Below are 27544 nucleotides of genomic sequence, written 5' to 3'. Positions count from 1 at the left end.
ATACTTTAAACTAATATTAAGTGCTGAAACTATCGATCACTGTCCTTAAATCTGAGATCAGTAGGAAATTGCATTGTAATCTATCTAACTCAGAGACAGTATTATAAAGCACGAATTAATATTAAACCGTACCTCTGAGAAAATTTTAACAAAAATAAATCTTCCTTAGAATGTGATTCATATTTTATAAAGGCTGTGATTGATTCTTGTAACTCGAAATTATATATTCTAATGTCATTAAACCCTGATGAAGTTATAAATATTAATACAGTTTCTGTCAACCCTAAATGTATTTTTTTAGTGTATATTGTATATCAACTATATTTATTATACAATTAAAGCATGAAGCTCCACATCACTAAGCCTCGTAAGCTACATTAACATTATTATTTTAAGTAATATTAGGTAATATTCAAAGAAACAAATTCTGCTTGAGCTCCTGTTGTTCTTTCGTACAGGTAAAAGTTAAGTGCAGGTTTGAAACTGAGAAAAGTTCCCCTCAACCGCAAGGGTCACAAATCTTACATGTCACCCACAGATCTGTAGAAACGGCGTAAAAACATTTTATAACCCACTTGAATATAAATTCAGAAAGTATTGAAAAATATATTGGATCTTTTGATGTTTTTTTTTTATGCTGTTTTGGATTTTCATCGTAATATGAAAATCGTTTTTTATATATATATATATATATATATTTAATTTTGTGTGTTAGTTGAAATTTTATATGAAGATTTTTATATCGAGTAATACAAATGTGTTGCTGATTTTACTTGATGGATTTTGATTTAGATCTTTCTCTCAAAGCATATTATAATTAACACTGTTGTATATTGAAATAAGATGGGGAGAACAGGGAGGAGTGAGATTCATCTCCGCCAATTAGTGACTCATTATGCAATAATTATTGTTTAAATATTTACCGTTACATATTAATTAACATGAAAGTAACGAACAGGTACGATATACATAATAATGACAGTATTAGATTATATATTGCAAATTGTTTTTTAACATTTTAAAGATAAATCACTATCCAGATCAATTAGAAATATTAAAATGTTTTATCCCATACTGGATCCGCATATTAAATTACTATTAACATCGTTACAAGCTAAACTCTGTTAATTAAACAGCGTAAATGAAGATAGAATAAAGAAAAGGAGGAGTTAAAGCGTGTTTTATGGCAGTATTTTTCATTTATTTAACATGAGGTCATTAGCTACGTCTACAAATTGTGATAAATATGCACGAAGTGCTGGGAGTACCGCTGCTCTTGGGAGTCTCGAATATCATGGGCGTTGGAGTGCTCCAATTTTTAGCCTAAATTGTGTTGTATACAGCTTACATTAGTGAATCTTAAATTGTGAACACAAATATTTATGACACCCAATATAAAACTCAACAATAAAAAAAGAAACTTGATATTTATTCAAGGGACATTCGAATAAATCTCGTATCATAAAAAAAATAAACCGGATTCCGTATTAGTACCTTAAAATTTTTGGCTCCTTGTGTAAACACGACCCTATTTTATCTGTTCCCTCATATAAATAGCAGTTTTAAAAATCTTTTCCTTTAACCTAACTATACCCCTGCTTTGACCTTTTTTGGTTTACAAAGCCGGTGCTTTTTAAAAAGAAAAAAGACGCTTCCATGATATACGTACTGCTACGCCTTTCAAGTGTATTTAAAATATTTCATAGCGTTTTTATAAATGATTGTTTTTCATGTATACGTACATTTATATTGTACATTCGGCATTTTTTATTTCAACAGTATATAATAAACAACAACTAAGCAGTTTAATGAAAACGTTGACAGCTAGCAAAACAATAATGCTTAAAAGATAATTACATTTATATGATATCACTGCGAAATAAATATTCTGGTTGAAACAATTATATTAAATATAGTGCGGTCATATACTTATTTAACATATCTCCCAATATATAATTGACACGCCTCTCAAATAACCGTAAGCAATTCTACGCATTTGCAAATCAAAGCAAACAGTCACAATCAACAAGTATAAGTAGATATAGAAAGCGAATTTCAAAGTCATATTAAATTCAGCGCTAAACAACCTGTAAAGCATGAGCGACGTCATAATTAACAAAGGCTTGGGATCGACCCATGCATAACTAAAGACTCCGTAAACTTCGGAAGTTGAAATGTTTCCCCACGACTCAGAATGTTTGAGAATTGTTTTGGTTAGAGATATGATTGTAATGGATCATAATTCATAGTGATATCTATTCTATCATATAGTTTTAGAAGTCTATCAACCTGCATCCTATACTAGTGTCAAGCCTTAAATAATTTAATGATAAAAGACGTCCAAACATTTTCCTTTTATTATAAATATTTTATAAATAATAATTTTAATATTTTGATATATGTACTGTATTTTACTGAAATCAGACACTAGATGTTTGATATACAAAATCCTTAGCTCTTGAAAGTACCGAGGGATTCAAATGCCAATATCGTATTACCGTATTTGATCACCCGACTTGGTCTTGCTTGGACATCGCTAAACCAACGTAATTGATCGAACGCCGGGACAACTACATCACTATCCCTGTTATTTATGACAAAATGAAATATTAATTTACCAGAAAGAATATGTTGTAATAAATATTTCATTATCAAAATATGTTTATAATAATAAATAGATTATCTAAAATATACATTGTGAATTTTAAACGGCGGTTTTGCACGGTGTTAATTAATTTGTTACAAATAAAATTTGAAATTTTTGGGTTCCAAAATCAAAACAATAATACCTCATTAAACGCATGGAATTTCGTAAATAATTGTAAGTAATTTTAAGAAGTAATTCTGGAAAAGCTTCAAATGTCGTGCGAATAAAGTTCTGCTTTAAAATACGTGACTCTGCAAGTTAGAAGGCAATTTGGTAACAAAACAGTTTCGCTCTGTTTTTATTTTCAACAGTGCCATTGTGAAAGTATACTCATTTAATACAATATAAAATGTTCCTTATAATATTAACAACATTAAGGAAGGCGACCTTTGTTTAGACGATCATAATTCATAGCTAAAAACACCATCCATCATATAAACACTTGCAGAAAATAAATAAATTTTATACCAATTATATATTATGAGACGAAACCTCTTAGCATTCAATGGATTCACCGTGTGGGTCCATCGCGTTGCAGAGAGAGAAGCTTCAACAGTGCCTGGGACTTGTGACCCAGGTGTAGGTTTAAGGGGCCCCTATATAACGCGCGTTAAACGCTCACCTCCACCGTCCAAGCTCCTCTCTCAATCTAACCAAATTTGAAAAGGGCTAGGGCTGACTTCGAAGTACGTTCCAAGAATGAAATGATATTAGTTCTAGACGGGCCCAAGTCTTTAAGTGGGTTGTAGAGAGAGTTTGGAGTCTGATATTTTGTATTATTTCTATACATATCCATCATTGTAGTCCAATCCGAAGCCGCTTTAAGGATAGAGTAAGGCTTGACGTTTGATTTTGTAGCTCTAGTGCCTTTTGCTCACAAAACCTACTAATCACTCGTTTGTGGTTATTTCCCTTTGCGCTCTGGCTACCGAAAGAATAACCGCTTCACGTATGATTTCCAGAATCCTATCGTGACGACGCGAGTATTGGCGGCTATCCAGGAGTATCCTACATCAGCAAATGCTTAGCAGTTCCAACTGCCTTCCTACAGATATAGAAATTTTTTTGGTACCTTTACCCCACCTTACTAAATTACTCTGATCTGGGAGAGTCATTTAGAACGCATTGAGATACTGGCAGCACCTCATAAATTAAGGTGCGCCATTTTACTGCTAATGCGATGCAAAAATCTCCTATGATTAGATCTTATATTTACCATTCTCCTCTTGCTGAATAAAAGACTTCAATATATCCGTATCTTTGACCTTCCTACCCGATACTAACCCTACTCTGCTACTTTATGATCCTATCTTAAACTGCTTACGGAATTTAAGTCTTGACTATAGCTCTGGGGCATCTTTGTGTTTGGGAGCGAGGCAACGACTCCATCATGGGATTTCCCCAGGACATGTCTCTTGGAAACTCTTAGGTGTTTAAGGAGCTCCGATGGACTTTTTAGTCTCATCCTAAAACTATTGCGATCCCTGAATAAAGCTGATGAATCAGCCGATACCGCGAACCCCAGCCACAACTTTAACATGTTTATGGCGCCAGCATCTAATTTGGTAAATGGGCTAAACGTGTAGTTAAGAAATTGTCGTAGATCCAAGCTTTTTTGACGTTACTGATCCATCTACGTTGGCTATCGACCTTGTTAAGATCGTTTAAAAAGCTATCTACAATTTCTTCTTAAGATGGAGTACGACCTATATTATCAATCTGACGATTGAGATATTTAAATGGTACATTTTCCGTAACCGTAGAAACGCATTGACCGCATAACGATAATCCCGGATCGTATGAGGTATATCTTGTATTCTGCTTACCGAGATACCGATAGTGACATTTATTTGATTTTGTCCTCAATCCATCTGTCGACTCACAAAAGTTATCCACTTCCTCTTATAGTACTTGACAATGTTTGGGGTTACGTGTCAGTATTGCGAGATCGTCAGCGAAGGCTAAACTGGATTCTGTGTATTTATTATTAAACTTGAACCGATATCATATTTTTTTCTCATTGCTGATCAGTTTATCTACTAAGCTATTAATTACAATATTAAATACTATTCGAGATAAACAACAACCTTGAAATAGTCCTACATTGTAACTCAAAGTTTCTGAAGGGACTTCTTTAGTTATTTTTGAAAACTTTAACTTTGAGTATCACTAACTAGAAGTGGAAAGTTGGGCCATCTTAGCGCGAATAGCATTAATTCATGTTGTATCGACCCCAACACAGTCTCTAAGTCTATCCAACATACTGTTATTTGCCTCTCGCTTTACCTAGCATCTTTTAAACTCTCCGACAGCAAAGTGTTGAGTTCCAGGCATCCAGAAATATCGAGTAAAAACCCTTTCTGGTGTTTTTGCCTAAAATGCCTGTTGCTGAGCATGAATCGCGTCATTCTCGTTTGTAGAACTGAGAAAAAGATTTTGGATATAGTATTTGTTAAGGCTATTTGTCTAGTATATTTCGGATCCGTAACTCGATCTTTTTTGGGAATGAGGACAAAAATTGCTTTCCCGAAGCAATCCGGGATTTGCTTCCTTGACCAGATTTTATCTTATATATTTATGAGATGTGATACAATTTAATCGTATTTAATTTTGAGACATATCACATATTTTTGCTTAAATCAGAGTAATGGCTTTACTTAATTGAGACTAATTATACAATCAGAGTTAATATGGAACGTTTATTTGAAGGCTTCTGCAATTATTCAAGTCTGATAACAGTTGATTGTAAAACCAGTTCAAATAATAACTGTTAAATGGATTTTATTATCTACACTTAAAAAAGTCTAGAAGGTTAATAAAATTGGACTTTTCCATTAATAAGAATGGAAATAAATTTTTTATGAATTGACAATAGATAGGAAGTAGATTAAAATGAAACTAAAGAGATATCATATACCAAAAGCGTTGAAAATTATGATATTAGGACGGAATTTATAATTAAAGAATTATATAATATATTATTTGCATTATAAATGTTGTTGCGTTACATCGCTTCAACATTAACAATGCAATCATAGAAATTGCATATTAATGTTGTTAACATAAACACTCACCTGTTTTCAAATATCGATTTTAAATAGCAAACTGTGTTAAACACAAATAAATCTATTTCTATACTATATATACCACATGACATAAATTACAGTAAAGAAGAAATCCTTCTTTAATTTCTCAACGTTACTGTTTTAAAAGAAAGGAATGTACTTATAAATATTATAATTATCAATCTGTGAGTTAAGCATTCATGTTATAAAATGAATTGTCTCCCAAATATGTGAATGTTGATTAAGGAAGCGTTTGGCAAAAGGATTTGGCATGATTTCAACGTCCGTCTTATTTTACTCTGCATTGTTATAAGGCTATACTTTAGACGTTTAGATTATATTCTCAGGAACGTCTTGAACAAAATTTTTATGTCTTAATTGGTTGTCTATAAAAAAATATAAATAAGATCACAATGCGCTCTCCATTTCTTATAACAACAATAATATTAAGCTTTTATAACTACATTAGGTAGGTCGGTCACTTCACCTAGTATCAAAAACTATTATTGATTGTGGTATAAGAACAATATTGCACTGCGATTTCATAGTAAAACATCATTAAATTACATGTTCCAATATTTTTTCAAATGATTTATGAAGCATTGTCTTAAAGAAATATAATAATATGATGTATATACATAAACTTTACATTTCAGTGATAATCACTTTCATTGATTATACATACATTAAAAACAACGTATTTTTAAAATTTTGAGAACAAAAATTTGTTTAAATCTCACTTATTGAGAGGGTCGTAGAGTTTTCCACGAAATGGAGAAGGTCTTTAAAAAATATTTAGTACAATTTAGCACAAGCAAAAAAGACTTGAGAGCTTTTTTACTGTTCACATATTTTCACGGACAAATTATAAACACATTAACGTCCTTGAAGTTATTTCATTCTATTTCGACTGAACAAGAAGGTAATTATGTTAAGGTTTATTCGTGTCTCTTTGTTAAACTTTAAAACTTTTACAACTCATTACCATATATTCAGCTATTTATTTGTTAACGGAGTTCGTGTATTAAGTTCCGTATTTACATGGATGGTTCTTACCTAAGCAGTCATTCATAAATTTCAAACAAACACCGACATGAAATGGGTGTCATTATTTATGTTTTCAGTAAAGTGTATGTTTTAAAAACAATGCTGCAATATCAAAACTAACAAGCTTATTAGAGAACCGTGATTTATTATGAACTTGGAATTTTTAATCTCGTTGACCTACTTGTATATTACGTGCTTTAGATATTTTACAGGTGACGTATCTGGGGAAAACTAGCACGGGGTGGAATAAAACAACTGAAATTGATTTAATTCATTACATGAAAAACTGCTTCGTTTGCTCTTTAAACGTAACGAACTGAGTTTTGTGATAAAACAATGTCCAAATTTTCATAACAATTCATATTTTTCATGTTTTTTGTATAACCAATAATTTGAATACTCCGTTAATTTGGGAACAAATACAAATATCATAAATCTTATGTTTATTTATGTTACAAATACAATTTTACCTGATAGTTTTTTTTTATTTAAAAAAGTTAGATGGGTGATCACTTTATATAACTATGTAACCCGTCTGTTTGTAGAAAATAATTTTCATTATTCAACATTTATAATATAACAATACTTTTATAATAACTTTGTCTTTTTCTCGTGTGTCGTGAGTGATGGCTGTTAAAAGAATTTTATCTAGTTTCGACGTTGTATACACAAAGGATCATTTGAAGTTAAATTTCAATAAAAATTACATTGAAACATATGATTTAAATTATTAATTTTTGCTCACCTTACGATAGCCACAGCGCCGTTGGCATGTAATTAAGTGGTTTATTTAATATAATCAAATTAAACTGTGAAAAAAATATGCGTTTAACGTTCCATTATATTATAATGCATTAAATTATATATTTAATAATTATTGCATAAAAATTTTCACAGTCAATTATTTGTACATTCAACACAAATTAAAAACAAATTTAATATATAAAATATTATAGTATTTGTGCTATTAACACATTTCTCGGAAATCAACGAATTAAACAGTTCCAAAATTATTTTAACTCTTATTTTAATTTAATAAGTGCATGTTCGAACCTATAAAATACTCTCTCGCTCTCTCACCGTATTTCGAGAAGCAACAAAACGATGTACTGAATCGGGTAGCGGTCGTGTAAATAAAAATAAGATATTTCCTGTCTATTTCCACACTCTAAGTTAACACCTTGAAATAGAAACAAACCGAAACACTGGAAAAGTGAAATTTACATTCTTTGAACCAAATAGTAAATGCTATATTTAATTCAATTATATTATTAAAATTAATTATTATTATATATATTTATCTTATTTATATTTATTTTATAAACCGTAATAAAGGAATAAAACTTTAAAAGTGTGTAGGCAAGTGTTTACTGTAACAACCTCATTTCTTTCTTTGAAAAGTACTTAAACTTTATCCATACAGTTTGACTATTTTTACTTTTATTCTCATTTAACTTTCTTGTTCAAATATAACAATTATTTTTTACTATATTTTTCCCAGAATCTTCTCTACATGGATTAATCGAAAAATTCAATAAAAGACCTGTAAAAATGTTATTTAAACCCGCTCCACTTTCAACAGAACACCCGAGAATTATGAAAAAATGTTGATGGAATTTTAAACTATGTTCCTCCGTTCCAATATAGTTAAACAAAGGTATTCGAAGTTAAGACTTATATCACAAACTAAGTCATTTACAAATTTATTTAATATTTATATTTCAGAAGTCTGATAACTTTGAACTCTAATTTTAAATAAAATATATATAACATGTCTTCGATAACGTTGTTAAAACTGGTCCATCCATTTAAATATCACGGAGTTGAATTTTGTGCACATTCCTCTCTTAACGAAAAACATAACTATATTATTATAATATAATAAATAATGATTACAGATATATTACAATTATATCAAAATATTTATTTAAATTTAAGCAAATATTTTAACCTTCATAAGGATATCAATATATTTCACGATTTAGAAATTTTGGGTCAGAATATAAGGTTTTCTAGAATGCTAGGTAATTTTGAAACACAATTTAAATTGAACGTCTCTAGACGAAATACAAATATAAAAATTTCTGTGAAAGCTATTCACCCGGGATTTGATTGAGGTTATATTTCGAGGTAAACAATGAGTTAAATAATAAATTTATGTTCCTATATCAATTCAACATATATCTATATATCAATACATCCACATAAAAACACACAAACCTAAACAGTCTTAATGGTAGTAGAAATTAAAAATAATAAAAATAGTTTTTTCATGGTACTTAGTAAAATAACAGATATTAATAAACAGTGAACTCTCACACCTCCAACGACATATACTCCTGTGTCACTGGGATGTGGTCATTTTGAGACATCCTGTATATTAAAAAGGAAAACTAAATTTATAACCACCTATGAATATTTGCGGTAGCTAGGATATATGAACTTTGATTTTGATTTTACTTAGAGAACAATGGGATTTATTTAAAAACTTTTATAAATGGTCATTTTAAAATATCTTTATTAAAAAATAATTAATTTTATAAAACCTCACTTAAACTGCGTTCGAATTATAAAAAAATCGATAAAATAACAGAATACAAACAATGAAGCAAAATAAATGTCAAACAAAAAATAGAGTAATCTTTTAATACAGCGGATATACAATATACATTGATGAGATAAATTGCCTCTCAGCTCCGGTCCAATTTTCTATTTGCTGTTAAATAAATAGTTCAGTGTTGGATTGTTTCAAATAGAACTTTATTTTATTTAATATTATTATTCACATCATATCGGTGATTCATATTTTACTTGTGATTTGTGAGAAAATTATATTTCCATACGAAATATTTTCAACTATTTAAGAAGCTTGGACGCCACCTTTTAAGTAATAAATGTGTCGAAAAGTAATGGATCGGTTATTTTGGCGGAATCAAATACCCTGGACACTCATACACACATACTCACAAATAATACACACAGACATATAAATATATAGGTCTGTGTGTACTAATTGTGAGTATACACACAATACACTTATACATTAGGTTTAGTTAGTTGGAAGAAAATCATAAGAAGAATACAAAGAAATGTATGTAAACTCACGCTAAGCATTATTCTAAGTGACTTGAAACACAAAGGCATGCTACGAGAGGATTCTATTAATTCCAACCTAGTCCATAACGTAAAATACTTACAAGTTACAACGTCTCTAAAGGAAGGATCTCTACTTCAAAATTAACAGTTGTCTTAATGAATATATTTTTTTCATACATATGTACATATTTTACGCTCAATGTAAAAACAGGACAAAATGTTTTTCGTGCAAATAGAGGTGGATCACGTCTCACTTTCTCTCAACGAAAAATACTCACGATTAACAGAATTATACTACTTAAAAATAAACAACAGCGACTCACTGAGCTAGTTTAAAAGCAGATCATATAATTTATAATATTTAAATTTTGAGGAGTATGTATAAATAATATATATTTGATTGAACAACGTCTATCTGTTTCTGTTTACTTTGTAGCTAACGAATTAGAATGATATTTAGTAAATAGATAAAATATCTTTGAATACTAAATAAAAAGCACATAAGGCAAAAGCCCGGAAATAAAAGTAACTTATTATTAGACTTACATCACATCTAAATCTATAAAATAAAACCTCATCATTTGGTATTAATATCAAAAGGTTGGAGAAAAATTGGTTTTCAGTTTCTAAAGCGTCCAATAAAGATATCAAATAAAGTAAGAATAACAGAAGTCAAATTTTCTTTAAATAGAAGCCTTTATTGAGTCAAAACGCCGGGAGCAAAATTATTTTAAAGAGCCCGACTTTAAACTCAAGCGTTTAGAAATCTTCCATATTCGTTAGATCCATACAATTCCTCTGCAATTAGGTCAAATATTTCATTTGAGAAATTGCCGTTATTTTAACTTTAAAATAGTTGATATTAAGATAAGCAGAGATTTTTCATGCCACTGTGTTATTTATGAGTAATAGTTAATTTTAAAAATTTACTATCCCAGATTGAATTCGTTTTTAATTTCGTGACCCAGTTATGTAATTTGAAAGTAAAATTGTACGATAACCGTAGAAATGCATAATATATGTAAATAACACAATATTGGTTAAAGATATTTTTAGATTACTTTTCTTCTATCCCCTTAAAAAACTCATCATTTGTTTTTAATGTCATTATAACTGATACCTTAGATTTTACGCGCATAAATAATTAAATTTTAACTCAGTATGCGAAGTCTTCGCAATATGTCAAATACAATATCGTTTACATTTAACAATTGAAACTTTTCAACAACGTTGAATTTAATACGTAACTCAAGTAGCGTAATCTTTTCAAGATAGTCCCCTTTGTCTCCTTTTGTAAGAGATGGTATTCTCTTGCCACTTTGAAGAAATTACCTACATCTATTACAACTGTTTTCCATTTCTTTTCTCCTTTTTATTATTATTCAAATAAGGTTGTAATGCTATTCATCATTCATATTTATAACAAGAAAAGGGCAAACGTTTTGAAATTCATAACTGTTTCTTAATTACTGATATCAATTCAAAGTTTATGTATTTATAAATTGAATAAATTTAACTGCACGAATGCATCAACTAATTGTACCATTTGTATACATACTTGAAGTTTATATAAACATTATTTAACAACTCCAAGAATATTAATAAATTTTAGTGACTAGTAACCGAAAAACAGGAGGAATTGATTATTTTAATAATCAAATCGATTTTATTTCTACTGATTGTCCTATTGTCCTAAACATAATAAGGTACACTCAAACAAAACCTCCAGAAAATGGGACATTGAAAATAAAACAAAGTACGCAGGGCAGGTATATGTGGAGGACAAACTACACCAAAATTGCATCTTCCTAACAATAATTCGTGTCATGAATAATTTAGCTGGTTTATTTGAAAGCCAATAAAGAAAAGTCGCCGGGATCGGCAGGGCATGTAAATAAAGATGAGATATTCAACCCGCGGGCTCTAAGCCGTGAGGTATTACAAACATTCAGAGAGCACTTGTGGATTTTACGTGTAACGCTTAAGGCAGAAAAGAAGAATCTAATGTAACCAAAATCAGCTGAGCATAAGTTAAGACTGACTGACTTATGCTGAGCTGATTTTAGGTTCTAATTTTAGATTATTTTAAAATTCACATTTTTCTGTCTTAAATCGGACTTCACTTTTTTATAAAGGTTTGAGCTAGGTAGAGTTTCCATTCTTCTTTGTACTCATAAATCTTCTAAGTCTATTTAGATAAAAGTTTTCGCATCTCCACTATGATAAAAATATTCTTAACACTGAACATAAGCTCTGATAAAGATCACACTTGTCGATCAACGACTCTCAAATTCAAATTATTAGGTAGAGGGAAAAAATTCCCTCTACCTAATAATTAAAAATACTATTCCTTCAATAATAAGTATCTACACAAGAAAATGTATATACTTATAAAAAATTTCGGATGCTTCGTCATATTTTAAGATTGCGTTAAATAAATAATACAGATACTAAATAGAGATATTTATTCGAGCTAATATAGAAAATATAATTAATTTTCTTTTTAAAAATGTCGTTATTATATTTCGCTATCTAGCACATCTCCGTCGCAACCTCATTATCTAAAAGTGTCGTCATTAGTTGTGAAATTCATAAATGTTAGTTTGGTTAATGTAATATAATTTACAGCAACATTTTCATAACATTCAAAAGGTATATCTGCAAATAAATTCCTTAGATTATAAAAATCTTTCTTACAATACATTCCCTTAAAGTTTCTGGATGAAATGAAATCAACGGTATTGTCAACTATACGGGAAGTTTTGCCGTATTGCAAACTGCAATGTTCTAACATAGAAGTTGGTCATTGTGGTTTACCGCCTCGTAACTATTGTTGTAACCACAATTAACGAATGTTTAAACTTGGTGATATACAAGAATTCTATAATTTAATTTTGAAAATATAATTTTATCTTTATGTATGAACGAAATAATTAAAAATAAATTTAAATTTTTAATACAACCATATTTATACAGCAAATTTAATGTCACGTGAAAAAATTCAAAGCAAAACTTCGTCTCTAAGAAGGAGTTACTAACGAATACTAAGGTAGTTCTGGTTTCAATATGGAAATTTGTACAAACTTGCAAGTTGGGATCACAGTTTAGTAACGGAAAGTTTTCAAGATAGCGACAAAAATTGTAATTTGTAATGTTCTATCTTACAAACTACTTCACACTTTGTCGCATGGCGATTACAAAGCCAATTAAAGTAAGAGTGATAAAGCCAGACATAAAATGTGGTTTCCTCGTACGGACACTAAACAGGAACGGAAATGTTTTACTTTATCAGAAAGTGGACTAAAGAAAAAATTTATAAAATTTATATCTAAACTGAACTAAAACATTTAAAATCTACTATAGCAATGATATCCATAAACCAGTAACACCATGGTAATGTTTAAAAAGAACCGATGCCCCAAGGCAAAACGGCTGCAAAAACTGTTACCTATTCGATTTATAGAAGTTCCATAAAAACTTATGTAAAATTATGAATTAAATATTAAATTTTATGACAGTATATAATTTAATACTGAAAAAATCCTTCTCTGTTATAAATAATTTAAAAAATTTATAGCAATAAAGCCGAAAACGAAAAAAGCTTTAAATATTCAACAGACTATTCCATTCCGGTAGCCACATAACAAAGCAGCCAAAAACTTAACTGCAGTTCATTGTTAACCAGTCAGCGAGCGATGGTGCAAATAATCCAATTTGAAAGTCGCGCTACCAACCACGTTACGTCATAATTAACTAGAGGTCGGGGACAAATGTCATGAATAAATAAAGCATGCGTGTATGACGCTTTGTTGTCGCTTGTGTTAACGGCTTATGTGGACAGCTTATTTGGACCCTTTTAAAACGTCAACATTTCCATAGAATATTAAACTTTTTAATGAAAAGATATCTTAAATGTCTTCGCTAAACAGTTCTTTAAAATATGTCAATGTCAAAATTAAGACATGTATTGCCCCATACTTCTTACGATGTAAATTAAATTAGGTTTTAATTTTAAATATGGCTGTTTTCGTATGTAGTCCTGGTTTATATGTGTATTTTAATTTAATTTTATAAATAAAGCATAGCCTGAGATAAAAATATTCGTGTCCCTTGTGTCATAATATATGAAAATGCATGTTTAATGTATATTTAAGAATGCTTTTTCAAGTTTCATTTATTATTTTCCGCATTATTTTGGTTACATCAACATTTAATAAGACTGGAACAATTTAGAAAAGTAGATAAATGTAAAGTTGATTCATATTGATTAAAATGTAAAAATATATATAACGTATTTATAATAACATATTAAAATAACAATTGTATCTTATTTTACTTTGTGAATGGATTATATTTTCGCGGGAAAGAAAACTATATAGACTTAACAGGACCAATGTTTTATGGTTTGTATTACCACTTAAACCACGTTTAACAACGCTGTGAAATTAAAGCCTTCTAACTCATATAAAATTTAAATGCAATATAAAGCTTTATAATGTAGCAATTCGCAAGAGCAATTATTCAAGCAAATTAAATTATTAATAGATTTTCCTTATCTCTTTAACCGCAAATTAGGAAATATATTAGGTAGGTATATCTTTATGTTATATTCTACGTTTGTACCATTGTTATTGAATTCCAATATTTTTATCGTGCATTCTGACAATTGTGTTACAAACATCCAAACTATGCAGAAATATGTTTCACAATTGTGTATGCAAAATCCCAATCATATGCCAACGTAATATACGTCAGTAGTTAGAGAAGAAAACTTTGAGACTGACTTGTCTACAGCACATAGGGAAATAAAACGAAAATTGGTCTTGGGCTTAACTTTTGCAAACTTCCAAGGATGCTTGTATGAATTTGAGCAATATACAGTTCAATGTACTTATTTGCTTCTAGTTATTTGTTATTGTAATCATATTTTAAATAAATCGTTACATATTATTAAGCTGTCATAGATTTTAGACATAAGGTAGTCTTCAAAAATAAACCTTAAAATGTAATTTCAGTTCTAGAACTATTAAAATTATTAATTTATATAAAAATCTTATTCAGAGGACTTGAAATTAATGACTGGAAAAAATAAAAATCAGAAAGAGAAATAACTACATAAAAACAGTTAAATATTTCTGCTTAACGACGATAAATTTTGAACTTGCAATTGTTTTCCTGTTTGTTTCGAAGTAAAATATCTTGGGACATTCGAATATTATGGCTGTTCAGAACTATTCCTGTTGATATTCTAATTTGTCTGTTTACATTGAGATTTAGGGCAACCATTTAGTATAAAATATACCCATGCTTGTATTTATTTTAAGTTGAACTCCTTTTATGTTTCTTTTAATAATGCCTGTTTTATGTTTTATTAGCAAACCGGCACAAGCAGAAACTATTTATGAGAACAGTAATGAATGATTCTGCTTCCGTGAGACTCAACGAGCTTGTTGGCCGAGTTTACACCAAAAAAGTACTTATAGCATGAATTCTATGAAAGGATTCTCGAATTTGAGAATCATTTCAAGCTATTTTAATTTTCCTTTTTAAATTGATACCAAGTAAATATTATGATTTATTGACGAATGTTTTTGTTGTTGCTTTCGCTAGTCAGTAATAACGAGAAATATATTGAAATAATATAAAAATATTCGGGTTGTACCTAATAAATTCAATCTATACACGAATTCTTCTTTAAGAGGGCTCAACTTCGTCGAAGTGGTAAAGTTAAATCCACAAACCCCAAGAGGTAACCTCGGGTACAGATACATAGGTACGTTGCAAGTCGAGAAATGGATTTTCCCTATAAATATTTAAAAATGCGAGGCCGGAATATTTGGCTGCAAATATTTTAAGTAATAACTTTGAAAATTCAAATGTTAGCAATTTTTAATTTTGGTAAGGAACTTCTACGAATTCGTAAAACCTGAGGAAAATTACTAAAAAATTAAAAAGTTATTTAAATACTGGACTTACTGAATGAAAAGTTTACGTAAAATAAAAAACTATGACAATACACTATATTCTTAAAATTCTAAATACAAAACTCGTAAAATGTACCTTAGAACCAAATAATAAACGGTATTCTTTTATTTTTAAATCTACAGACTTACCATGGTATGAATTGGCAACAATTTGTTACACAAGGGTAGCCTTACAGAATTCGAGAGTCGTTGAAATTTTAATACGCCAGCGATACAGCCAAAAGGTGTTGCGGTAGTGAAATGTATTCAGCCTGTGTGTTTCTCCCCTGACTGTAAAATGTTCGAGATTACTGCAACTCTTCTAACTTTGACACTTAAATTCCCTCGACTTTAAATTATTTAAAATAAAAAATAGCTATTTAACAACTGAAGTACCTTATAAGTTTGTATTGCACATTTTATTTACGTATATTAAAACATTTATTTTTTTTTAATTCCAGCGACTGCTTACTTCTTTGTTAAAATTTATCTTAAAATAAGATAATATTCCAGTAATATTAGAAACTCGTGACTTGTAATTGTTATATTTTATAATGGACGAAAGACTTCATACTTTTCTCTTATATAAATTCGCTTTAAAACAGATTTTTTTAAATTATTATTTTTATTCTAAAAAGATAATAACGCTGTTAGTTTAATAATATGGTGATCCTGTGTCCTCGATAAGATAAAATGTTAGCCAATTTTTTTCTACTTAATTCACTTTTTTTATCGATATCGTTGAAAGGTCATAGGTCAAAACTATCGTATGAGTACATAATATGTAATTGACATTGCGTCAATGTTGTACGACAATCTAAATATTGATATTTAACATTAGTCTTAGTTTTACATTTTTTATACAGGATATATCTCCTATGTTTGCATTTAATTGAATTTGTGTTGCTTTAGATCTATCAACATATGTAGTTCCTAATTGTGACTTCAGTGGAGACTGTTAAATTTTTTTTACATACAAAACTTAATCCCGGCTCGTGTCTCCTCCATTCTACATTACACTGACAGGATATACTGTGCACGTCTTTGTACGGATGAAGGCCGTATTATAAAAAAAAAATTTGGTATTTACTTGTTTTACTTAAATATTTTTCAACATGATTTGTTATAATTTTGAGAGTTGAAATCTCGACCTAACCTTTAAGTGTTTATGGTTGGTAATTTTGCACATTTTAAATAGTTTAATTTTCCTTACCTGCATTCTGACATACTTTTATTTTGAACAAAATTTATTTATTAACGTTATAATTCTACTTTACAAACTGTTATTATCCCGATTAATATGTCTAATAATAAAACACCAATTTTGTAAACTTACAATTAGTCTCATAAATTAAATCATTATTTATTGTATTTTATTTGTTGATAAAAAAAGTTTCAATACATTAGAATAACACACTTTTAATGCATAAATCAACAGTAATGTACATAATTTATTAAGGTATTTCATTGCAATGGTTTTACTATGACAGTCATTGCAATGGTTTTACTATGACAATCATTGCAATGGTTTTACTATGACAGTCATTGCAATGGTTTTACTATAACAGTATAATTCTTAGTATCACACAATTTAACACAATTTATACATTTTATCAACCAACTTTTTGTAACATGTCTGACATCTGGCGGTAGTTTTCTCTTTAATTTCATCATTTCACCGAAACCAATTTTATTATTGTTATGTACAACGTAATCTACATCAATTTTTTTTAATGATTTAATTACATTGCCACCGTAAGCTACCCAATGTCTTTCGAAATGAAACCTTTCCCTTTCTGGTATGCTTATAAAATCTGGATAGAAACCAAGCCGTTTGTTTATAAAGACATCTGGTAGAGGATTCTCAGGTAGTAGTTTAGGTTTGATATCTTTTTTCATAGGACTTATGTCTTCAATGTCTGTTCTGTCTGAATCATCCTCAGAATCTGCATTTTTTTTGTCACTATGTTGATTAATTGGGGACTTTTCATTTCTTTTTGCATACTTAGCAAAACATTTGTCCAAAGTATTTGATACTGGACTTGTTTTGTTTTTAGTTGTCTTAGGACTTTGTTTTGGTTTTTTCTCAGGTGGTACATAGTCATCCGCGGTAGCGGCTAGTTTATTTAAAAGACTGACATCGGTTTTCTCTTTTGAAGTTTTATATAAATGTTTTAGTTCTTCCAAATTTGTTGCAGTTTCCCAATTTTTGTCATCCCTTATACGTGTCACTCTAGGAAATCTAACAGATATACCATCGGCTGTATGTAAGTTAGCTTTTGTCAACTCGGTTCCTGAAGTTGAAATGTAAAAATGTAATTAATATTTTTAAACAATAATACTTTAAAATTTATTGAGAGTGCAATATTCAAATTTATTTGTAGAACAAGTATAAAACATTTAGGAATGGATCCCATTGAGGAAAAAATGTAATTTCAGCCTAAATTTTATAGAATTAAAATTTCAATTACCAGTAATTTCCCAAACAGGTTGTTTCTTAGGATCGGCAGCAACAAAATCTGGAATCATTCCCTTCTTACAGTCCAACCAATTAGGCACTTTATTGGAATCTTGAGATATTTTTACCATCAAGGGACTTAATTCCTTTTGTAATCTTTCTAACGTACTATCATCATGACCGGTGTGCACTTTAGTAACAGTCACCCATTTGTTTCTAAATTTGTCCAGACATCCCATTAGAAATACTGACATCATACCACCTTTCTTTCCAGTACCTTAAAAAATAATATAAAAGAAAACTTCATACTTATACACATAACTATTATGCAAAATAAATCACAAGTTAGGGATTATTATAATATGATTATATTTCCATACCAAACCAAGCTCCTAAAACAATCAGATCAGCTGTATCTGCCATAGCGCCATCAAACAAATAATCCTTTTTTACTTTCAACCAATGTCTCTTTCCAGGATCATATGTTGATTCCAAATCTTTAAGAACTAGACCTTCCAAGCCCAGCTGTAATACCTGAAATACACAAAAAATATTCTTAATTCTTCTGGATTACATTTCATTAGAAATTAAAAATAGAATAATATTTTATTAGGCTATTCCTTTTAATTTATTTCTTATTAAGATTTGTAAAGGTACATTCATATTATCTGATTAGCAAAATAATTTTCCTACATGTAATTATAGTTACCTTTGCAATCATATTGGCTAAATCAGATGGTTTATATATGAGTTCCTGCTCTGAGAACATCACATGGTTTTTAATTTCAACCATATTATCATGTAATATTTGGCGTCTCTTTTTTATTGGCATATCTATTAAAATTTCGCCGTTGTAATATAGGCAATCGAAAATATATAAGCACACTCCAGCATCTTTGAATTCAGACTGTTTATGTATGCCCAAAGTACCGAAAGGTAAAGGCTTGCCTGTTTTTAAGTCTACCATTAAGACCTCGGCATCTAATATTAAATCAACCCCTTTAGGAAACGCCTGAGGCAAGTAATCCTTGAAATGACTGACTTTATGAGCCATTACAGGCTTTAGAGCTCTTGAGAAATATTTAAATTCATTTCCTTTTTTATGTACTTGTACTCTTTCTCCGTCATACTTTATTTCAGAGAACATTCCATTGGGACACTTTTTCATAGCCATTTCAACAGATTTACACGCTTCTGCTAACATTGGCAGTACTGGTGTCATAATACTGAGTTTGGCCTGAACATTTCTATGCATTGCATCTTTATGTTTGACTTCACTGCTTTGTGGCAAGACTCTTTCTAAAACCATATCCAAATCCCTGGATGTTTGGAAAACGCTATATGCATCAGGGTGCACACCTTCAAGTATATGTTTTGGTCCAGCATTTATCCTCAGATCACCTTTTATCAAGCGTATAAGCATTTTAAGGTCATCCACAGTACAGTTTTTTATTATTTTTTTAAAGTGATATATTTGTTCTTCTTCTTTTGTCAATTTTGAAAGTTCATGGAGGAAGTCATCAACAATTTGTAATGTTAAAGAACTTTGTGTTGCTGGTTTGCATGTGTTTGATTTTTGAAAAAAGTGTTGTAATGTATCGGCTACATCACCATTTTCTAAGTGTGTGAGCATATCATCATGATCTGTATTGAATATTCTAGCAAATAATTTAATTAGCTGTTTGCTTTTTAAATTATAAACTCTCTTGGATACTTGAGGTAGAAGGAACTTACACCATAAAACAAGATCTCCATTAAACTTGTTACCATCACAACCATTGGTAAAAAAATTATTAACTACAGCAGTTTTCTCAGTATATGCATCAACTTTGGATATTTTCTTACATAAAGTAAAGAATGTTGAGAATTTGTCATCTTCTGTCATCTGTTTTATTTCATCATGCAAAGAAATATTAGGCGACTTAAGTTCTGTTTGAGAATGTTCATTTTTTATGACTTTAGCTGTATATTTTCCACTATACTTATCAGCATATGTCTTTTCCATCTGATTAACTTCCTTAATTATAAATTCTTGATCCTCTTTGCTTATATTATCCCAATTTCCAATATCATCGATAGAATCTATCCGTTTAGTGGTAGGTCGTTGTTTTAATAAAACATTCATCAAACAGTTTACATGGTGCCATGACTTCATTTGTTGGTTTTCGCCATATGGACTAGCAACCAATTTTGCTATACGTAACTGTCCGCTCTCGCAGTGAGCCTTGCACCCTTTACAGTTGGCTCGTCCAACCTTAGCTCGGTCAACGTAAAACGGCGTAGATTCTGTCATATCTAACAGGTAACAACTTAGGGTAAAAAAATCAACGCACAGTCAAAACTCTTGATAGCCGATTTGCGGTTCCTAAAAACTTCCACGACAACAAATATTTTAAAAACAAAACAAACATATACACTTAAGTTATTAATGGCATTTTTGTAAACAATTTAATTAGGAAAGATTCGTAAACAAATGTTTTATAACCTCCATGACCCATCTGACAGTGTCTCAAATGTGTCAAACAAGATCTGTCATGCCTTTTATGAAAACATGGAGAATTCCATTACTCGCATGTAACATTAAGAAAATATATTTATAAAACTTAAAAAAACCCTCATTAATTATTAGTATAAGAAATTACTCTGAAGCTGATATAAAAATGAAATAGTTACTCATTACACTTCTACTATATTGACTCAAATATTGGAGCATGCGCATAAAGCCATATCCGGTTAACGCATGCGTAACTTGCTTAATGTGAATAAAACTTATTTAGTCGCATGAATGAAACTTTAAAAAATAATTATATGATACTGAAATTAAGGATTATACAAAAGAAGGCTTATACATATCTGTAATTAAATTTAAATATTGAAGTGTGTCTTAATCGGCTAAGGGTTTAAATCAGTAAAATTTAACGTCCTTAACTTTATTTCAATACAACTTATATAAAGTAAAAACAAAGATGTTATTTTCAATTTTAAAGAGAAAAATGTCGCGTAACTGATATTGATATTGAAGCCCTTGGGCTTCATTGGACAAATATACATATATATGTATATACATATATATATCGTGGTAGTATCTATTATAAATCTAAAAGTAATCTGAATTGTATTAGCAAACAAAAAAATATATTGACTGATTAAAAAAAATCTGGTTATTTCAATGAAATATATTTGGTTATTAGTCCAGTTAAAATGTTTAATTATTTTAATAATTTATGCAACGAGACATTTAGTTGTATTATTGTATTAATAACCACTGTCTTCGATCTTTTTCAGCTTCATCCTGTCACCAAGAGTTCAACAGTGACGGATCAAAACACGGGACATTAACTTCTCCTCATTATCCTTTAGCATATCCTCCTAATACTCATTGTCATTACGAGTTTTTTGGAAGAGGAAAAGAGAGAATAAGATTGATATTTCAAGATTTCTTTTTATTCAAATCTTCGGATGGGTCTGCAGAGTAAGTATTAGCAATTTATAGCCTGTGGGTGCAGTAAATATATAAGCAGAGAATGAAGAATATTTTGAGTTACGAGTACCTACTTATACTTTATATATATAATACACACCTTTATATTCCATGATAAAACGAGACATACAAACATACGAGCGTAATAACAAACAATTACCACGCTAAAGCACTTGTATAAAATACAATTAGTTATATTTACATGTCGTTGTTTTTATTAACAGATCTTTATTCATTTCAGTTGCCGGAACTTGGATTCGCTTCAAGCGTTCGTTAACGTTGATGGGCGGCTAGAAAATGTTGCCACATTTTGTGGGGTCGATCGGCCACAACCAATAATGTCAAATGGCCCAAAATTGATGTTAGAATTTCGAGGTACCCAGTCTTCGAGACATTCAAGAGGATTTAAAATATCATATTCATTCATAGAGAGTAAGTTGGGAGAATAAATAAATTTGAACGTAAATAAACTCTGCTCTCTAAACTATAAGAAACCGAAAACTTCCAAATCTCAATACTTTAAGGATTGAAGTGATTATTACATACAATGTATTCCTTTGAATTAAGCAACTTTGAACATAATTATTTAGACACACGTTTATGGCGTTCCAAGTAAAATGATATTTAAAGAATTCTTACTCAAAATTTTATATTTTGAAACATAAATAGTTCAAGTTCTAGAAAAGCAACCTCTTTACCTTATTTACGAGTTTTGCATCGCCGAATGACGCACGAGAGATTCCTGTTTTTCATTCATGAATCTTCGAACGTGTTAGGATTAACGTACCTTACATAGTCTTCTTATAAGTAAAAATAAACGTAATTAATTAAAAATATTGGTCGAAATAGTAAATGTAAGTTAGTGTAACATATTATTATTTGATTGTTCGTTCATCTTATTTGTCAAATTAACAGACATAATGTATCTGCCTAATTGCAATACAAAGATCTTACCAATTTCTTTTCCGTCGAATAAATTGCATGTAATAAATAGCTTATAAATTCAATGAATCAAAGTATTGCAAACACAAGTAAGAGCAATTTCCAAAACCTTGAGTTACACATAAGTAACTTTAATACACAGTTACTCCATATTTGTTTAAAATTATAAAAGATGTGGATTTTAAAATTGATCAATATTGTTTATTTCTGCTGAATGGATAGTAGGTACTTGTTTAAGTTTATAAACTGGTGATTTTATAATATAAAAAAAAATAAATATTTTTCATTAAAGAACTAAATATAAATTACTCAAATTAATCAGCTTCATAGATCTCGCTTTTTTATAATTCGACTGGATAGTGCTTGACTGTCATTCCATCTGTTGGAAGGTGGCAAAGAAGTCATAGAGATGAACTAACTATCTCAGTTAATACTGAGATAGTGCGTTCACTAATCAATTTTCACCTATTTACCCTTTTCTTGAAGACACCCAAAAATCGCTATTATAAAAGTTATTAAGTCATATGTACTACTTTTCATTGTAATTGTCAGTCATATTACATACCGTATTCTGCAATTATCACCATGACGTATAATTACATCACTAAGATATCAATAAGAGCTGTCAAACCACTAGCTTGTCAATTTATAACTGCGACAGCTCTTTAAAGCGTGTGTCAAAGAAATTACATTTAAGTAATCCCGATATTATAAATTTTATTAAATATAACATATGCCTAAAAATTACATGCAAAACGTGATGCAAACCTTATGTAACTAACATGAAAGTTTAACATTAATATGAGTTGGGAATTTGACTTCAGTTTGTCAGGTTCGTGCAGTAACTACCATGATCGTTAAAATTTTTCAAATGCGGACGTTGATTTCGCTTGCAACATTTTTGAGTACCTACAAACATATCAAGGGTACTTGTAGTAAATGGCATTAGGCATTTCATATGCAGAAAAATTGTGTTCGAAACAAATGACTATATAAAATATTTAATATTAACACTATTCTTCATTTCAATAGAATTTGACAATTTTGTAAACAAAGCAATAGACCACGATTACTCCGTTCTTACGTACAATTGAATATCAGACCTGATAATAATTACATATTAATAAATCCACCACTGTTTTTAACAATCTTTTCATCACTAAATAACTGTGTATATATGTTTATTTTCAAAACTTATTTTGAACACGAAAAATTATTGCATTTTTCAAATAGACACGATCATTTTTTACTCATCAAAGTCTATTTGTGTTTGAAAAGTGAGTGTTGTATATGATAAACATATAATGAACTAGCTTTTGCCCGCAACTTCGTCTGCGTTACTTTCCAAATTAGAAATGTCCGGGCGAACTTTAAACCTCCTTATAGGCTGTAAGTAATAAGATTTTGGATTCTATAAATTTTTTTTTCGATCGCATGAGGAGTATCCTGTCTTTTTCCAAGGTCTAAGTATTCTGTCTTTTTCCTGGTCCTCCACCAGTTTTCAGCATAACTCGTAATGCTGTTCTTGAGTTATAAATATTATAAATAACACTAGTTTCTTTTATATATAAAGACATTTATAATCATTATTATTGGAACTTTAACCAACTCGCAAATATAGAAAAATATCTGATTATATCAAACACTATAGTGTATTAAACAGGCTGTAATGAAAATTAGTTAAAACTGAGCAGTAAAATTGCATTCCTTGCATTAAGCAGGTGGAACTAAACATAGATAGCGCTAAAAAGTACAAATTAAACTTTTTTAAAAATCGTTAGTGAGCCCGTGATACGTATTGACCTTGATGACATAGTCTTTGGAGATGTTCGTTTCCCAAGGAACTGTCAGCTTTATTAACACAATGCGCTCTAAATTTCTCGAATACAGAAATATCTCTGGTCTCTGATATCACAGATATCCCCTGGTATTTTATATTGTTTCTCATACGTATCCATCATTACAGTCCAATCATGAGCCGCTTCAAGGATAGAGTAAGGTTGACGTTTGATTTTGTAGCATTCTCTCACAAAACCTATTAATCGTTCGTTTGTGATTAATTCTTTTTGCGCTCTGGCTACCGAGACTCTAACTATCGGGACGACGCAAGTTTTGACCGTTATCCAGCAAATGCTTAGCAGTTCCAACTGCCTCCCCGCAGATAGAGTAATTTTTTTCAGTACTTTCTTACTAAAATACTCTGATCTGGGAGTCATTTGGAACGCATTGAGATAAAATTTTTGCAGTGCTGGCGACCAATCATTAATTTAAAGTGCGCTATTTTAGTGCTATTGGGATGCAAAAATCTCTTTACTGTGTTTTGCATTTCTAAACTCATTAAAAACTCAATAATAAATACTTAACAAAATATGAATAAATTAAAGTATTTTTTTTATATAAATACTTTAATTATTATAGTAACATTAAACTATCTTAAAAAGTACTCACATCACTAGAGGCATAGACAAGTCTCTGTCCATATCAGTTGATCATGTTTGTTTACAGGACTGTTAAATTTTATTGAAACGAACTATACATACATTAAACTTATTCAAGTTAGCATCAACAAACTGGCATATTGAATGACATTCTGATGGACAATTGACAAATGACAACTGAATTACTGACAGCTTCAATTTTTTTTTTAATTTGTAAATCTTTTCATATCATAGTATCAAAGTTTTCTTCATGACAATGGCAGGATATACTGTGCAGTGTGCACGTCTTTACTCGGATGCAGGCCATATATAATACAACCAACCAACCTAGATATTTGACTGAAGAAATATACTTACCCTTCCAACAATATGCAACTTGAATCTACATACGGAGAGTTATTCGTTTTTCATTTATACCTGAGCCCATATGATAACTTACCTTTTATATCAACATAGATTTTTAAAATAACAAACGGAAACTGTCCGTACCTATATAATTTGAGGATACAAACTTGTAAGAAGCTGTCATTTATTTCTGAAGAAGAAAATGGCCTGTGTTTATTAATTAGACATTAAAGAAAACTAATGTAAACTAAACCTGCCTGAGTATAGGACAAATCTTAAACATTTATGTATAGCCGTTAATTATTACGTCACACTCGTACATAATACTAAGTAGTTTGACGATGCGAGGTCTAAACGACCTTTAAACATCAGCAATTCATAATCATTGTTCACTTCATGTTATACTAAATGTTTATTGATATCTTTGAAGTAACTCAGTTCAGATTTTGTTAAAAAAAAAAACAAATTTACTATTCAAAATATAAAATTTATTAGTAGGATAACCAAATCTCGTGCCCGTGATCACGGTTGCTGAAAAGTAACCGAAACGTTGGGAGTGTGTAGTTTTTTTACAAAAAATAAAGCACGCGTAGTATATCCGAATAATATTAGTTTCATTTAAATGAATAAAACTCGCGAAAGTATTAGATCTCATTATAGGATAACCAAACTTTAATGTACCTTAAAAGTTGTATATTGTTATCGATTTTTTTATGTTTACGTACCTCAATAAGGAAAACCGTAAAGCAGTTTAAACATATTCTCCTAGAAAACTTCTAAGTCGACGCAATGTAAGGCTCATGCAGTTTAAGCCCCGTTAATTTCCCATATTTTGACGTTTGCAATTAAAGCCTATAGAAACTTTTGCGATTAAAGCCAGCCATAAAATTTTGCTTGAATCAATTTCATCCAACGCAACAAAGGTGAAATTCTGAAAAACTTCATAGTTTTCGTTACGTTGATTAACTTTTATCAGTTTGTGTTCACGGACCTTTGCGGTTGTAAAGCAAACAAACCTTAAACTGACGTATGAGTACAAAAGTTTTGGAAACGAAGACTTTCAAGTTTAATTACATAGATTTATAACTCATAATTTAAGAACAGCATTACATATTTATTTATTTTTTATTTTATTTTTTCCTACGATACTTATGGATTACGGTCAAACTTGATTTTGTCCGTTTTTATTTAATTTTTAGCTTCTATAATGTTTCGGTTTGGGTTTTTCCAACTTATTGAATATATTTTTTGTTACCCAACTAAAAATACCGCGACGATGACGAAACCTACCTTATATCTTACCTGATACCTTAGCGGTTAGATCTTATGCTGAAACTACGAATGTACTATGTTTAAATGTTTAATATATTACAGATTTTGGTATTACAACTGGTAGACAGCTGAAGGAGTTCCCTTGTGCTTTCGTGTATAACAGTAGCGAGTCTCACAACGGTACCTTCGCTTCTCCCAACTCTCCTGGTCTATATCCGAGGGACACAGAATGTTCTTACTTCTTCCACGGAGGGCAGAGTGAGAAAGTTCACTTGCATTTCACCCATTTCGATGTAGAGGGAGTCCTACCGTAAGTAATTCAGACTTATACAGTAAACATATAAAGGATTATCTATATATGAGAAATACGAAAAAGCAAAAACTAAAAAATTGCTCGAACTGAAGGCTGAAATTTGACACCTCCAAAGTTTGTATGAAGTAGCCGTTAATATGATGTATTTTATAAAATATATATTGAAATAGGTACATTTAATTAATGAACGTAAGTACTGCATACATCTTTTTTAAACTATAGCGTCATTCGCACTGCAATCGTGGAATATTTTGCCAATGTCAATATACATCCTTGAATATTCCTCCATCTACTGTCACGTCACTAAATGTCAAACAAAATGACATTTATATTCAACTATTGAACTTAAAATAATTACATTAAATCAATCAATAAAGTAAAAGTATCGCTTTTATTTTTTTTTTTATAATACCTAGTTTTTGTTGGGTACTTGTCTTTAAAAGCTGTGGGATTCTTATAAAGAAAATATTATATATA

At 30.1% G+C, this 27544-nt stretch overlaps 2 protein-coding genes across 3 annotated transcripts in view; one reads left to right on the top strand and one right to left on the bottom strand.

Moving 5' to 3' along the window:
- Positions 1-27544, top strand: part of LOC116769329 (suppressor of lurcher protein 1-like) — a 100171-nt gene that overhangs the window by 71616 nt on the left and 1011 nt on the right. For both annotated transcript variants that reach the window (XM_061529495.1, XM_061529496.1), the window contains 3 exons: positions 21562-21748; positions 21999-22189; positions 26857-27064. In XM_061529495.1, coding sequence (XP_061385479.1) covers positions 21562-21748; positions 21999-22189; positions 26857-27064 — 586 coding nt within the window. The remainder of the gene's footprint in view (positions 1-21561; positions 21749-21998; positions 22190-26856; positions 27065-27544) is intronic.
- On the bottom strand, positions 17141-20792 carry LOC116769328 (DNA ligase 3). Its single transcript, XM_032660396.2, has 4 exons — positions 18986-20792; positions 18657-18810; positions 18290-18553; positions 17141-18112 (listed from the first exon to the last, which is right to left on the bottom strand). Exons 1-4 carry the CDS (start codon positions 20567-20569, stop codon positions 17361-17363), a joined length of 2754 nt encoding a protein of 917 aa, XP_032516287.2. The 5' UTR covers positions 20570-20792; the 3' UTR covers positions 17141-17360.

This window comes from Danaus plexippus, chromosome 5 (assembly GCF_018135715.1).
Source record: "Danaus plexippus chromosome 5, MEX_DaPlex, whole genome shotgun sequence".
NCBI lineage: Eukaryota > Metazoa > Arthropoda > Insecta > Lepidoptera > Nymphalidae > Danaus > Danaus plexippus.
The sequence above is the reverse complement of the archived record's forward strand: the minus strand, read 5'-3'. Positions and strand labels throughout refer to the sequence as shown.

What these genes read in the sequence shown, in the direction of transcription:
- LOC116769328 (XM_032660396.2), bottom strand. Translation starts at nt 20,569, where the DNA reads ATGACAGAATCTACGCCGTTTTACGTTGACCGAGCTAAGGTTGGACGA. An exon ending in TGTTTTAGGAGCTTGGTTTG is followed by an intron (nt 18,554 to 18,656) that starts GTATGGAAATAT and finishes TTATTTTTTAAG; the next exon opens with GTACTGGAAAGAAAGGTGGT. An exon ending in ACCTGTTTGGGAAATTACTG is followed by an intron (nt 18,113 to 18,289) that starts GTAATTGAAATT and finishes TTTCAACTTCAG; the next exon opens with GAACCGAGTTGACAAAAGCT.